Genomic DNA, 13,975 nt, shown 5'->3' with positions numbered 1-13,975 from the left:
AAGTCTTTCTGCAGAATTTGTTATTATTTATATTAAGTGCGGTAACGGTGCCACCACGTGGCAATGTAGAGCAATCACACATCTCAGTCGCTGGAAACTTCAAATTTAGAACATAAAAAATGGAGGCTAGAAAGCTGAGTTCTGATCAAAGATTGTGCGGTAAAACAGAAATTTAAAAAGCTATAAAATCATAGAAAGGATTCTGCACAAGAATCTCTCGTGTGTATGAATTCCTATAAATTCTCAGCTATCTTTCTCCTCCATCCTAATCTTAGGGATATTCTTGCATCTACTCCCTCCTTTGATCTACCAAAAGACACAAGTTTGTGCAAACTTGGCTTTTTACAATTTCTGACACTGCCATGAATCTAGTTCCTCTGATTCCTGCTGGATGACTAACAAATACTGTTATCAAGAATGGTTATTCTTTAGCCAACCATACAATGAAATCCCCATTTTGGTTAGGCATTCTTTGCCCACACTAGTTGCTTAGAAAGATATTTCACAAATTTATTCCTCTGGTGTTTAGAAACCTTCCCCTTGCCAGCCTGTATTTATACAGAGCCTGTAGACACTCAAATTTTTCATTGCCCATATTGCACTTGACTGTAACTTTTACGGATTTGTAGAGAGCTATCATGTTCCCTTTAAGCCCTCATTTTGGAAAGTTAAGGAAATCATTCCCATTAGTCTGTTCTCTAGTAATTTAGCCACTGTAAAAGATTATCCCTGTTCTTGACGATACCCACTGTTTACCAGGTAAAATACATTTACAAAATTCAGCATAATTTAGCTCTATATTTATTCAGAAAGTCTGTGAAAGAAATTCTCTCTTCTCTCCTTTGGAGCAAGAACTTGTTTATAATATCCTTTTAATTTTTTTCATATTATGGAGCAGATTAAATGCTATGTTGGGAGGGAAGATTTTGTTGACATTGAATTCAACATATAAATTGATGATTAGATATGGATCAGCATCTTGTACATTTTGGCTTTGCTCTGCTGCATGCTGCTGTGTTTCTGTAATCAGTAGTTGCCATGTCTGTGATTCACTTGGCCTTTTCCAGCAGTCAGTAAAGTGGGAGGGTGGTGTTCAGCACAAAGGTTGCTGCAGCAGCTTCAGATTCAGCCACTGAGGATTTTACATTGCTTTACAAGGCATCATTCCAAGATGTATTTGCGCCAAGTGTTTTGCAATTCATAAAAAACTGGGACTTGCCACCGTTTTCAAGATTAATGACTCAAATACAGCATAGCCAGGGAGCAAGGGTGAAGTTTAGCTCTAGGTTGCTGTGCAGTGCTCTGAATGCAATCGTGTAGAGCTGTTCTGTCTTTGCTATTGTGTCATAAATCAAGAGAGGGAGAAGAAAATTGAGTTACAGCCAAGAACACACTTCCATTTGGCTTCAAGACTTATGTACAATAGGAATCAAAGCCACTTTGTGAGCTAAATTCAGAGCTACCCTAATGGCTCCATTTTCCAGATTAGCTCATGACCTAGGAAAACGGGATGTGTTAAATGTAGGAATAAATCTAAACTTGCTCTGCATTTGAAATATATGTTTGTTTTGCTGATCTAGTGCTGGTGCTGGAATAGACAGGAAAGCAGCCTCAAGAAAGTTATGTTGCAGCTGGTTTTTTTCCTGCCAATTATTGCCTATAATCCTAACATTCACTATCATCATGAATTCAGCAGATATTTAAATCACAAGATAAATTGCAGCAGATAGTACAATACCTAGAGAAAAAAAAATGGAATAAAAACAATTAAAAACATACTGAACATTTAATTTGATGTGCCCCTCAAGTAAGGGGTAAAGGAGTAAAAAAAGATGTTTTGTAGGTTGTCAGGATGACAGCAGGATGAATAGTGCACTCACTGCTTTTAATTATGTGTAGTTTGGTTCACTTATATTAATAAATGGCACCTTAAAATAAATTATCACCAGCATTTTTCAGGACTGACTACAGAGTACAAGATGTTGCTGTTGTTTTATGACAGGTGGAAAGCCAGGTTGATTTCATTTACCACAAAAGTGCTTTTGTGCAGCTCAGTCTCATAAAATGTAAACCAGAGCAGTGAAAGGCAGATTGTCTAAGTATACCAGTGGCTCTGTATATTTTTGGGACAGTTTCTAATGACAAGAGTCAGTACCTCAACCACACTGTTCCAAAAGGTAAAACCCACCATCCTGTACCACCTTCCCTGTGGCATTAGCAGTTGCATGGCTGCCCAGTGAGTCTGATCAGCTCACTGTTTCGACCAAAATTTAACTTAATTGAAAGGAAATAGTTTTGCAAGTTCTGTGTCAGGTGATTTTGAACTCTAGTTTAAAACAGATCATGAAGAATATGATTCTAATGATACAGAATGTGTACACAGTACCCAAAGCACAAGTATGGTTTCTAATTGCCTCATTAATTCACTGTAAACCTTTCCTTCTTTACTTCCTTCCCTTCCCAATTTAGGTGCAAAGTATGTCTACATTATTTAAGATTTGAAAGATATCGTAAGATCAAAAGTTGACATTTTCCAAAAACCAGTAAAAAGAAAATTTTAATACTCTTGTACATCCTTTTTTGCTTCTATTTTTTAACCTTAAATTTTCATTTGAAGTTTTAGTTTGGAATACAATTTAACATTAAATTTTAGACAGCCCCTTTTTATTGGAGGGAACACAGTCTCTCACTCACACTCCCCACCCTCTGAGGGAATAGAGGACAGAGAATTTAACAAAAAAGGGTGAAGGTTTGAGGTAAGCACAGGGAGAGATCATTGAAGTTATTGTTGTGGGCAAAACAGACTCAACTTGGAGAAAACTATTTATTTATTATTAATAAAACCAAACAAGGATAAGGAGAAAGAGAACAAAACCAACTTCTCCCCACCCCTCCCTTTTCCTAGGCTTAACTTTATTTTAATTGTCTCTACCTCCTTCCCCCACCAAGTGGCACAGGGGGAAAGAGGGAATGGGGGTTGTGGACAGTTCATCACTTGTTGCTTTATCACCGCTCCTTCCTCCTTGAGGGAAGAACTCCTCACATTCCTCCCCTGCTCCAGTGTGGGGTCCCTGCCACGGGCTACAGTCCTTCATGAAACTGCTCCACTGTGGCTCCCCTCAGGAACCGGCTGCCCCAGTGTGGGCCCTCCATGGGCCACAGCCTCCTTCAGGCATCCGCCTGCCCCTGCGTGGGGTCCTCCCCGGGCTGCAGGTGGATCTCTGCTCCTCCATGGGCCTCCATGGGCTGCAGGGGCACAGCCTGCTCCACCATGGGCTGCACCATGCGCTGCAGCGGAATTCTGGCCAGGAGCTTCATTACTTCTCTCCCTCCTTCTCCACTGACCTTGGCGTCTGCAGCCGTTCTTCTCACCAGAAATTCTCCACAATGGGTTCAGGCAGATGCCTCTCAGGTTCTCTTCACATCTCATGTCCTCTCCACTTCTTGCAGCCGGAAGAAGCGGGGGCCGAGTCAGGACCAGACGGCCGCCTGGCAGGAGGCCAGAGGGTGAGGGCCGCAAGGCCCACAAGGCCCGAGCCTCCCCCTCACTGCCTGCACTTCTGCTTCTTCAATTTTTCTTTTTTTTTTTATTTTTCCCCTCCTTAAATATATTACCTCAGAGGTGTTATCACTGTAACATTCTGTCACCAATTGGCTCGGCCTTGGCCAGCAGCAGGTCTGCCCTAGGCCCAGCCGAGTGCACCAGACAAAGGGAAAACTTCGAGCAGCTTCTTGCAAAAGTTGCCACTGTAGCTCCCTTTCCTGACTTCAGAAGTCTCTCTCAGTAGCTGATGTGTTTGGGATTTCGTATGTGAAGAATGTTGATAAAAACACTCTGATGATACGAGTTGTTGTTAATGCGACTAAACAAAACCAACACAGAGAGGTAAAGTATGTTTGTCTGGAGCCTTATGTAGAAAAAAGTAACATGGCATTCCAAGATCTTTGCCAACACTGTCATTGATTTTACCTCTGTCTTCCTGGGGTAAAGATGGCAGGGCTAAATGAAGCCGTAGAGCAAGCTGATTACCATTTCTGGTCTCCTACAAACAAAAAGTTCGTAGGAAAACAGAAAAAACAGGTTCCCAAGTTTGCAGACCAAAATGATTCACCATGCTGTTGATAAAGGTCAAGAACAAATCATGGTTTGACTGTATTTTTTATGTGGTACTATGTTAGTGCTTTAATATGAGAAGGGATTTTTTCCCTAAGAATGTCTTTATGATCCACAGCATGAGATCTTTACATTCCAAAATACACTATACATTTAACAGATAAATATCTCCTTTGAAGTACTTAATAGGCCATTTGGTACCATGCTGTACCAGTTGTTTACTGACATCCAGACAGATTTAATTAACCATGTCTTTTGTCTAGAAATATCATTTAGCAAAGAAACATATCAGATTAGTCTGGCGTCAGCTGTTTCATTAGCCAGGATTCCATTTTCTTGGAGTAACATCTTCTGTCCTTTATCATTATTCTTGTCTTCCCCTCATCTTTTAACAAGCTATCCTTGAAAATTTTACTTCAAAAGTTATGCTTTATTGAAGCTGGACTAAAAAGCCAAGTAGTTACCCAAATAATATTTTTCTCTTTCTTAGGAGACATTCTTAGGTTTCTTACAATTCTAGCAACCAAACAATCAGATATTTTATTAAAAAGCTGAACTACCAGCCCTGCAGTTTCACATACAGGTTTTCCAATATTTCTTTTTGTATTCTTCTCAGTATATATTAACAATGGCTTCTACAGCATGTTCTTAGTCAGGACTCAGATGTATCTCAAGATCAGGTTTTTCTTCAGATGAGGAGAGTTGTTCTCCTGTTCTTTTTTTTAAAATCTCTTTGTATAATCATAAACTCTCTTCCTACTTCAGTGTTAAGGTTGCTTATCTTGGACAGAAGTTTAAATATTGAGTATTTTTTTCTGCACATCTAGTTATGGGGCACAGGGGACAAGTGTCAGTTTACTTTTAACAGAATTTAAGGAGTGGTATAGTGTTGTGGAACAAGATGGAAACAGGATTTAGGCACTGTAAATTATTTATGTGTTGCACTGTATTACATTAGGAGACTCTTATTAAGACTATTGGAATTAACTCTTTGTAGAAAAAGTTCATAATAATAAGGAAGGTTGTAAAATTAATATCCATGCAAACCCATTTCTTTGTATCTATATTCTTACATGTGGTGATGGTGTCCCTGTTTGGTTTGTGTAACTACCTTCCTGCAGATTTTGCTAAGAGATTTGAAAGAGGCTTCTTCATCCCTGCATAAGAAAGTCTCCCACCGTGCATAGTATGGCCATTTTCCAGCATGACTACTCACATACAAGAGGCTGAAATTCATAATGTAAGATTATTTGTGAAATCATTGACATTCATGGAAGTAGAAGAGATCAGTTAGGTTTCATTTAAATACAAGTATCGTTCTACATATCCAAGAAGCTGCAGACTTCCATGTACAATACTCCTTATTTCTCTACATTTTGTGAATTTCTGCTTTTGTAGGATGGAGTTTCAGCATGGGCTCTGCCTACCAGTTCCACAGCTGGCGAGTATTTGTGATCGTCTGCGCACTGCCCTGTGTCTCTTCTGTGGTAGCCCTCACCTTTATGCCAGAAAGCCCGCGATTCTTGCTGGAGGTACAACTTTCCAAATGGTTTTTAGATTCCAGTCAAAGTTATTTCTATGTTTACATCATGACCTCTATATAACAGACGTTAAGATTGTTCAGTGACTATAGTGAATATCCTGATCTGTATGTATGTTTTGTCTAAATGTTTTTGATCAAATGTTTAGGTTGGAAAACATGATGAAGCTTGGATGATACTCAAGCAAATTCATGACACGAACATGCGAGCTCGTGGTCAGCCTGAGAAAGTCTTCACAGTGAGTATTGCTTTTAAAGCTAATTGCTTAGCACATCAGCAAGCTTACTGACTGGCAAGGTCTGGAGGGCTTAAGCAATCTATATTAATACTCTGCATAACAAAGCTAATCATTTGCACTCTAAATACCTACATATAAGAATTTAATTCCTACTGAAATTGCTATATGTACAGCAAATGTTAAGATACCAGCCTTGGCCAGCAGATTCTTGAGCATATGAGCCCACAGTGTGATAATTTTCTCTGGTGTACCAAGACACTTAATAGACTCCATCTGTGTTTTAGTTATTAAGTTTACTTCAGCCTTAATAATAGCAGTAGGCACATAGAAGTACCAATTAGTTGGCTGTTGTATCTTTAAAGCTTTTGAAATTATTTTTTCATTTTCTATCACTAAAATAATAATTTTTAAGAATAAATTGCCTTTCTCTGAAATAGTAATTTCTGACATTTAATTTTCTCAAAATATCTTGGAAGCTCAACTGCATCTTGTTAACTTGCAGGTCTAATTCTAAGGCTATAGTCAAGTATTGATGGGTGGTTTCTATTTAGAGGATAAATCGACAATTCGGATGTGGGACTTTTTTATGGCATCTTCCTTATTTATGAAGAATATACACAGCAATTTTGTCTTCCTGGATACAGTATGGCCAAACAGCAGAAGATTTCTTCTTGCTTTGAAATCCAGTCTGCCTTTCTGTCTTGTGCTGTGCTGCAGGACTGCTGGCACTCTGCTCCCTCTCAGAACCATATGTGGGATGTTTTTCCTCTTCCAGAGGCTTTCTTCTTACTTTAATGCACATATAACTCAATTAAGAAATCCTCTTAAAAGTTCTGCATTTGCAGGTGGTCCTGAGGAATGGCCAGCTGACCATATAACATGATTCCATTGAGACTTGCAGTTTATTGCCTTGAATATAGTTTCCATTGCCTCAATTTAAATTTTTCTACAAGGAGGCTCAAGAACTCCTATACTTAGCCTGAAAGAAGGCTGGTTAGCACATCTATCCTGTTAAATCCACATTTATTGATACACTGGTGATCTACCCCTAATCCTATCTAATATTTTAGTTTCTTATTTCATTTATGAGTAAAGGGATTTGCCTAACACTATACAGCTAGAGCGTAATTTCTCAATTAGCTCTTGCTGATCTAAGCTGCTTTCAAACAGAGTACGCCTGCCCCAGGTCACTCTTTGTATTTCTTCTGCCAGCATTGATATTCATTTACTGATTGCACAGTCAGTCATAGCACAGACCCTGTCCCCCTGCAGTGTTGGTTTAGGCACAAGGAAGAAGACAGAAATGTGCTGGGACAAAAGGTGGGAGGAAGGATCAGCCACAGTCTCACATCACTTTGACGTAATCATAATCACATCCTAAAGCAGCCATAGAGAAAAAAAACAAAGCACATGCTTGTTGTTTCCAGTTCTTCTGATCTAACAAGTCTTTCTCTTTATGGTTGTTAAAATGTGACACTAAACCATGTTGAACTCAGCACTTTATTTATAGCTATTTTTGTTAATTGTTCAGCCATGGATAAGTCATGAACAAGGAAAAGCCATCACTTTCTTGGAATTTTTGACAGTTTCTGCCATGAACACCGGGAAAACTCAACTCCAGACATGGAGGAGTTGAAGGATTAAAAATACTGTACTGTATGTCAAGGTTACACATGTAAAGAAGTCCTATTTTTAGCTTGCATTAGTACGATTAGAAAAAGCATTGTCTCCCAATTGGACAGTGTCAGCACTTAATCTTATAAAACCCAGAAAGCAAAGAATTTATGCATAATTTGTTTGGGACATCCTTTTAGTCTCCCATTTGTTTTTTTTTCAATATAAGTTACTCCTAGATATTGTGACATTTTGTCTCAGTAATTTGTTCATATATCTTTCCTAAACCCCATTGCTTCATCCAGTACGATTCTATGACTTAGGCGTTTTCCTCTGCTTCATGTCACCAGCTATATCAGATATACTTTGATAATATGTTTTCTAACTCTACAGCTGGTGTAACTTTTTCTCAATTACGGCTATAGTTTTAGTGTGCTTTCCTTTTATATATTATATAACATGGTATATTGATGGTATCTCTTCCTAGAAGCTTTTTTCACAAGACATGTTTATTCTTGTTACTCCTCTTATTGAGGCTTTTACTTTCAAATCTTTAGAGAAGAGAAGGTATCAACTGATGAACAGATGGTTTTGAGTTAGCAGCTCCAAAATGGATGTATTCTAGTTACTGACTGTGGAGGTGGTGGCTCTTAATACTTTTGAAAATCTCTTCTGAGAGCAGTGACGCTAATAGAGATAGTAAGTTGATAGTATCTTCTGTTATGGCCAAGTTAAACATTTATGTACATGCTTAATTACCTTCCTCGGTCCTTAAAATGCACATTCATTAGATCTGTTGTTTTAAATGTTTAAGTAAAAAAAAAAATCAATATCCTTAAAACCAAAATTCTCTCCACTCTTTCATTGCCATGGATTAATCAATCTTTTTTTACTACAAACATTTTCCTTTGCAACATGTTGTGATTTTGTAAAATTAAAACATTGCATGTTTCTAGCCATTGCTTTAAAACAGAAGTTTGATTTTCATTAAAATAGATATTCTTTATTGTTTTTCCTTTCATTCTTCATATACTGACAGCTGAATTTGCATGGTCCAGATGGACCATTGTCGTGATTCAATAGGATTTTTCTTATGTTAAAGAACCATCAAGGCCAGGGGCTTTTTGTCCCCGGTCACATACACTGGTCCTAGGATATATACGTTTTTCCTTTACCCTCCACAGCTGCAAATGGGTCAGGTGGCCAGGACCATGAAAAGGCTGCTCCTGAGCCTACTGGTTTATACAAAGTGATTCAAAAGGCACACCTTTGCGGTGTGGCATGTGAGGATGTCTGCATGTATGAGGTCTTAAATAATCTTGGAGGATTCATGTCAATCATTTTTTGTACAGCATGTTTCGCAAAAGCAGTTTAAGAAAAGGGTAAAATGAATGGAATAATGCGGACAGGATTATTGCTATTCAAAGAGGCATGACGAGAAGGGTATAGGCTTTTGATATAGTCATGGTTTGGCCAGACAGTGAGCTGCAGTATTTCAGAAATGAGGATGGTTATAGCTAAAACCGCTTAGTGGGCTTTTGTTTGTTCTTGTTCACGGGATGAGGCTGCTGATGCATCTTAAATAGTGTACACTGTAAAAGCAGTGGGCTGAAAATTAGGGCTTTACCATCAATACTGCTATTCCCTGAAGTCCAGTAATCCACTATGATACATCTGTGGGTGGTGGTGTCCTCATTCTGTTATGAAGTAACACAAGTTATTGCTACCTTCAGAAACTGCAGCCAAACATTGAACACTCAATCTCTTGCTCTCTCCCTCCTTATATGTCAGTCCCTTTCCCCATTTTATTTATTTTCTTTCAATTCTCTATTTGTCTTATCTTTAAATAAATTGTGTATGAGTACACTGCCTTTTGTAATATTATTATGGATCTGGGACGAGAGAAGAAGCCAAAACCAAAACCATACAATGGCATAAGTTTGTCAGATCCTGTGTCTGGAAAGACCATATAACACATTCTTGTTCTCCTACACAGGAGATTGCAAGTGAAAATTAGCATTGTAGGCAACAACACTCTCTGTCACTGGTAATTCTATATTTTTCCTTGACGTCTGTTTAACTCGTTTCACTTTAGATGAAGTAGATGATTGCTCGTAGCAACAATAACATGTGTGGTTCCAGATCATTTCATCTAACTTTTTCTCCCTTCATTAAAAAATATGGTTAACGTCAACATCCAAAAGACAAAGAGAGTTCCCTGTCTAAATCACAGGAAATGAGAATAAAAGAAAAATGTTATTCAACTATTAATTCTCAACATTTCAAATACTTCTGTTTTCATTACTGTGTCTTTAATGAATAGACTTTCAACAGTGTTGTGATAGCAACTCAGAAACAACTTGATAGCAAACTCTGGACATGGTTAAGTGAGGGTTTAAATAATGTTTTATCCTTTGTGTCATTATGGCTATGTACAGCAACACTCTAGCAGAACCTGACAGTAACATCTTGTTTCAGTCAGAGGAAATGGATTTCCTGCATGCTTTAAAAGTAGAGCTTTTCCAATACAGTTGCATACATAAGCAACTTTGGCATTAGAGTGTGCTACTATTCCTTTATATTTCTAAAGCATTTCTAGTGTAGACTAGAAATCTTCTCATTTTTAGTTTATGGCATTTATTAAAACCTTCCAATACTCCTTAACAGGCAGTTAATGATTCAAGAAAATGTAAATATTTGCTGTTCTGTTTTTATTTCTAGGTTAACAGAATCAAAACTCCAAAGCAGATAGATGAGCTCATAGAAATAGAGAGTGATACAGGAACTTGGTACAGGAGGTGTTTTGTTAGAATTCGCACAGAGCTATATGGTGTAAGTAACAACATCTCTGTTTATTCTGTGATCACCTTTCTTCTTTTTAATTCAGAAATGGAATGGATTGATTGAGCTTGTGCTGGTGATAGTGGCAATGCTGAATTTTCCATGCAACTGGGAGATTCAGGAACCAGTGTAAGGTTCTGGTTTCCTGGCCCAGAAGAGGTACAGGTGAAACACAGAGGTTGGTCCTGACTTCTAAGGAGGAAAATGCTGTGTTGATCTTGACACAAGTGATAGCTACATAGCCATATTCCCAGGCACCACAATATAATATGTACTGAGAATGCATATCCATAGGCATATCCATATACCTATTAAATGAGGTGACACATGATGACATGAAAAATTATCAGCAGGATAATTGAGGCAACCATATTGCTTACAAATGGTAAAGTTATAATAAATTTTGTAATGAATATCAATAAAACCTTTATAAGGCATCATATCTGCATGTATTTTTAGGCATGTCAAATGTTTTACTGAAATCTACATTACAGCCATTTCAGAGAGTTTAATACAAGCTCACTGGGACTGTGATCTGTGTGGTGTTTTACTTTTTTTCAAAACCAAAATTATGCAGTATTTTTGAACCTTGTAATGAAATTGAGAAAAGTCTCATTAACTTTAAAAAAAAGGTAAAAAACAGCTTTTCACAGCTGTTAAAAATCTAGCATCTTGAAGCTCTTCAGAGCTGTAATGAAGTGTTGTAAACCAAGGGTTGTCACAAAATTGCTTGGCTTCAAAAATAGCATTTTCCCTATGAAAAAAGAAAAATAATCCAGAAAGTGTCTACTTTTATGGTTATTTGTCCAAATATTGAGCAGCTGAAGACTGAAATGTTATAATTTGGCCTTGTTACTAAATCAGCTTTAAATGAGTTACAGATTGGTTTCTTCATATGCTTGCCATCGAACTGAACTAGCCCCTGGGCCAGAGTACCTTCCTTGTTGCGTGATGCGTGCTAAAACTTCCTAGGACAGACTGCCTCTTCTCTTTAAAAGGAGGGGACAATCTTGAGATGAGAAAGAGAGAGAGGAGAACACTATTCTCAATCAGCTCTGCTGTAGCATCTCTGACCTTGGGGTAGTCCCAGCTTTTCCTCTTATAGTTAAAGTACAAATTTCTAGCTGTGGTAGGTTATGATAGATCAAACTCTGAGTGTGTCCTTTTTGAATTATGGAATATAGTTTGTCTAAACTTAAAGCAGTGTCATACTGGGAAGTGAGAATAAAACATTTCTGACAAGATCTCTGGTTTATATGAGATAGTGAAATGAGTCTGCCTAGAGATTAGCAAAGCTTAAGGTGATGAGAGCAGGGGTGAATTAATGGACATGGTCCACATTGGCATATAAAAAAATCTATATAAGACAACAATGTGTGCTCCCAGCCCAGAAAGCCAACCATATCCTGGGCTGCACTGAAAGAAGCATGGCCAGCAGGCCAAAGGAGGTGATTCTGCACCTCTGCTCCACTCTGGTAAGACCCCGTCTGGAGTACTGCATCCACCTGTGGAGCCCCCAACATAAGAAGGACATGGACCTGTTGGAGTGAGTTCAAAGGAGGGCCATAAAGATGATCAAAGGAATGGAGCACCTCTCCTATGACAAAAGGCTCATAGAGCAACTCTCTAAACAGGGTTGTTTAACCCGTAGAAGAGAAGCCTCCAGGGAGACATTCTTGCAACCATTCAATACTTAAAGGGGTCTTACAGGAAAGATGGAGAGAGACTTTTAACCAACGCCTGTAGTGACAGGAGAAAGCATAACAGTTTTAGCCTGAAAGAGGATAAGTTTAGATTAGACATTAGGAAGAATTTTTTTTTACAATGAAGGTGATAAAGACACTGGAGAAGTTGCCGAGGGAGGTGGTAGATGCCCCATCCCTGGAAATGCTCAGCATAAGATTGGATGGGACTTTGAGCAACCTGATCTTGTGGAAAATGTCTCTGCCCATCACAGGGGGCTTGGACTAGGTGATCTTTAAAGGTCCCTTCTAATCCAAACTGTTCTATGATTCTGTGAGAAGAAGCCAAGAAGTCACAGAACCTGGCTATTGCTGGAGATTAACAGTACCAAAGAGCTGATATGCTATCTCTGATTCTCTGAGGAAGCAAGCAAATCAGAACCAAAAAGCTTCTATCATTTAACAAAATTGTCCAAAGTGTGTTTTAAAATAAATGTATTTCCTAATGATTTACAGATTTGGTTGACGTTTATGAGATGCTTCAACTACCCAGTGAAGGATAATACAATCAAACTTACAGCTGTGTGGTTCACCTTGTCTTTTGGGTAAGAGTGGTTGAGATCTTAAACCATTTTGATAGACTTGACAGATAGAACAATCATCTACACACAAGTTTCTGTCACTATGATTATCATTTTTATTCAGAAAGGTTTTATTCAGGATCTTTCCACAAAATGTTATATTTATTGATTAGTCCATTCTTGGTTGCAAGCCTGACTCATCAAGACTATCTTCTTCAGAAAATTGGCATCTTCAGGTGTCAGTGTATTTCAATGTTTTTATTTTATGGAGGATTTTATTATGATAGAGCAACTGCTCCATCATGTAAGTGGCCGAGGGAGTTAGTCGTCCTCACCTCACACAGATTTCCAAACAAATGAGATTGGTGGCTGACCTTTTTCTGTTTTTCACAGCTACTATGGCTTATCTGTCTGGTTTCCTGATGTCATTAAACATCTGCAGTCAGACGAGTATGCATCCCGAGTGAAACATTTCCACAATGAGGAGGTTTCACATTTCGTCTTCAACTTCACACTGGAAAATCAGATTCACAGCAATGGAGAATACATCAATGACAGGTTTAGAGATTTCCTAATATCCTGACTTGGCTGGAATAAACAAATGCATATTTTAAAAGCTTGTCCTAATAATCTAATATTTTTATCCATTAGCTAATGATAGATGGTTTTATTGCTTTTTAATGGGAGTTTATTTCTGTGCTTCATTTCCTGTCACTTGTGGAGCATGAGGAGAAGTGGACCTGTACATGCCCTCGTGGTTCATGTGTGAGGATCCCCCATGCAAACTCAGCTTCCTTGTCATCCTGAAAAACAGACCAAAAAGCCTAAGTTAACAATACTTCCTTTCACAGTGGGATTCAAAGGTTTTCAAACCAAACACATGAGCCATATTGTAGGAGGCTGGGGAGGGATGTGCTTTCATCTCTGTTGCCAGGTCTTTTCTTATATTGATGAAAGATGCTTCTGTGAAAACACTGAAGGTTGAGAGAATCTTATAACAGAAAAATAAAAGTTAAATGTTACTGTAAATCAGTAAAAAGTATTAACTGCTCTAAAATGGGAAGCAACACGTTGGTCATGCCTTTTGTGTTTTTTAACTGAATCCAAACATATTAAGGCTTTGTCTGAACTTTACAAATAACTAGATAACTTAGGGAAAAATGAAACACAGCTGGTTTAGATATCTGCTTTCTCTTAAGAAATACACAGAGCAACCATGTGAATGATCTCCTGGAAGTCATGGTACTAAGTAATTATTATTTCCATAGGAAAATCTGTATCTAGGTGAATAAAATTAATTTTAGTAATATAGGGGTTTTTCAATTATTTTTTATAAGAACTTGAGTTTTGACACAGTTAAAGGT

General features: G+C 38.1%; 1 protein-coding gene across 1 annotated transcript in view; it reads left to right on the top strand.

Moving 5' to 3' along the window:
* SV2C (synaptic vesicle glycoprotein 2C) overlaps positions 1-13,975 on the top strand; it is a 95,480-nt gene that overhangs the window by 62,400 nt on the left and 19,105 nt on the right. Inside the window, exons 4-8 of the mRNA XM_086770534.1 lie at positions 5,513-5,646; positions 5,804-5,893; positions 10,229-10,339; positions 12,547-12,635; positions 13,005-13,169. Coding sequence (XP_086626660.1) covers positions 5,513-5,646; positions 5,804-5,893; positions 10,229-10,339; positions 12,547-12,635; positions 13,005-13,169 — 589 coding nt within the window. The remainder of the gene's footprint in view (positions 1-5,512; positions 5,647-5,803; positions 5,894-10,228; positions 10,340-12,546; positions 12,636-13,004; positions 13,170-13,975) is intronic.

Source organism: Chlamydotis macqueenii, chromosome Z (genome assembly GCF_036417535.1).
Source record: "Chlamydotis macqueenii isolate bChlMac1 chromosome Z, bChlMac1.mat, whole genome shotgun sequence".
NCBI classification, from domain to species: domain Eukaryota; kingdom Metazoa; phylum Chordata; class Aves; order Otidiformes; family Otididae; genus Chlamydotis; species Chlamydotis macqueenii.
Note: the sequence above shows the minus strand (reverse complement) of the source record. Positions and strands in the feature narration are given on the sequence as shown.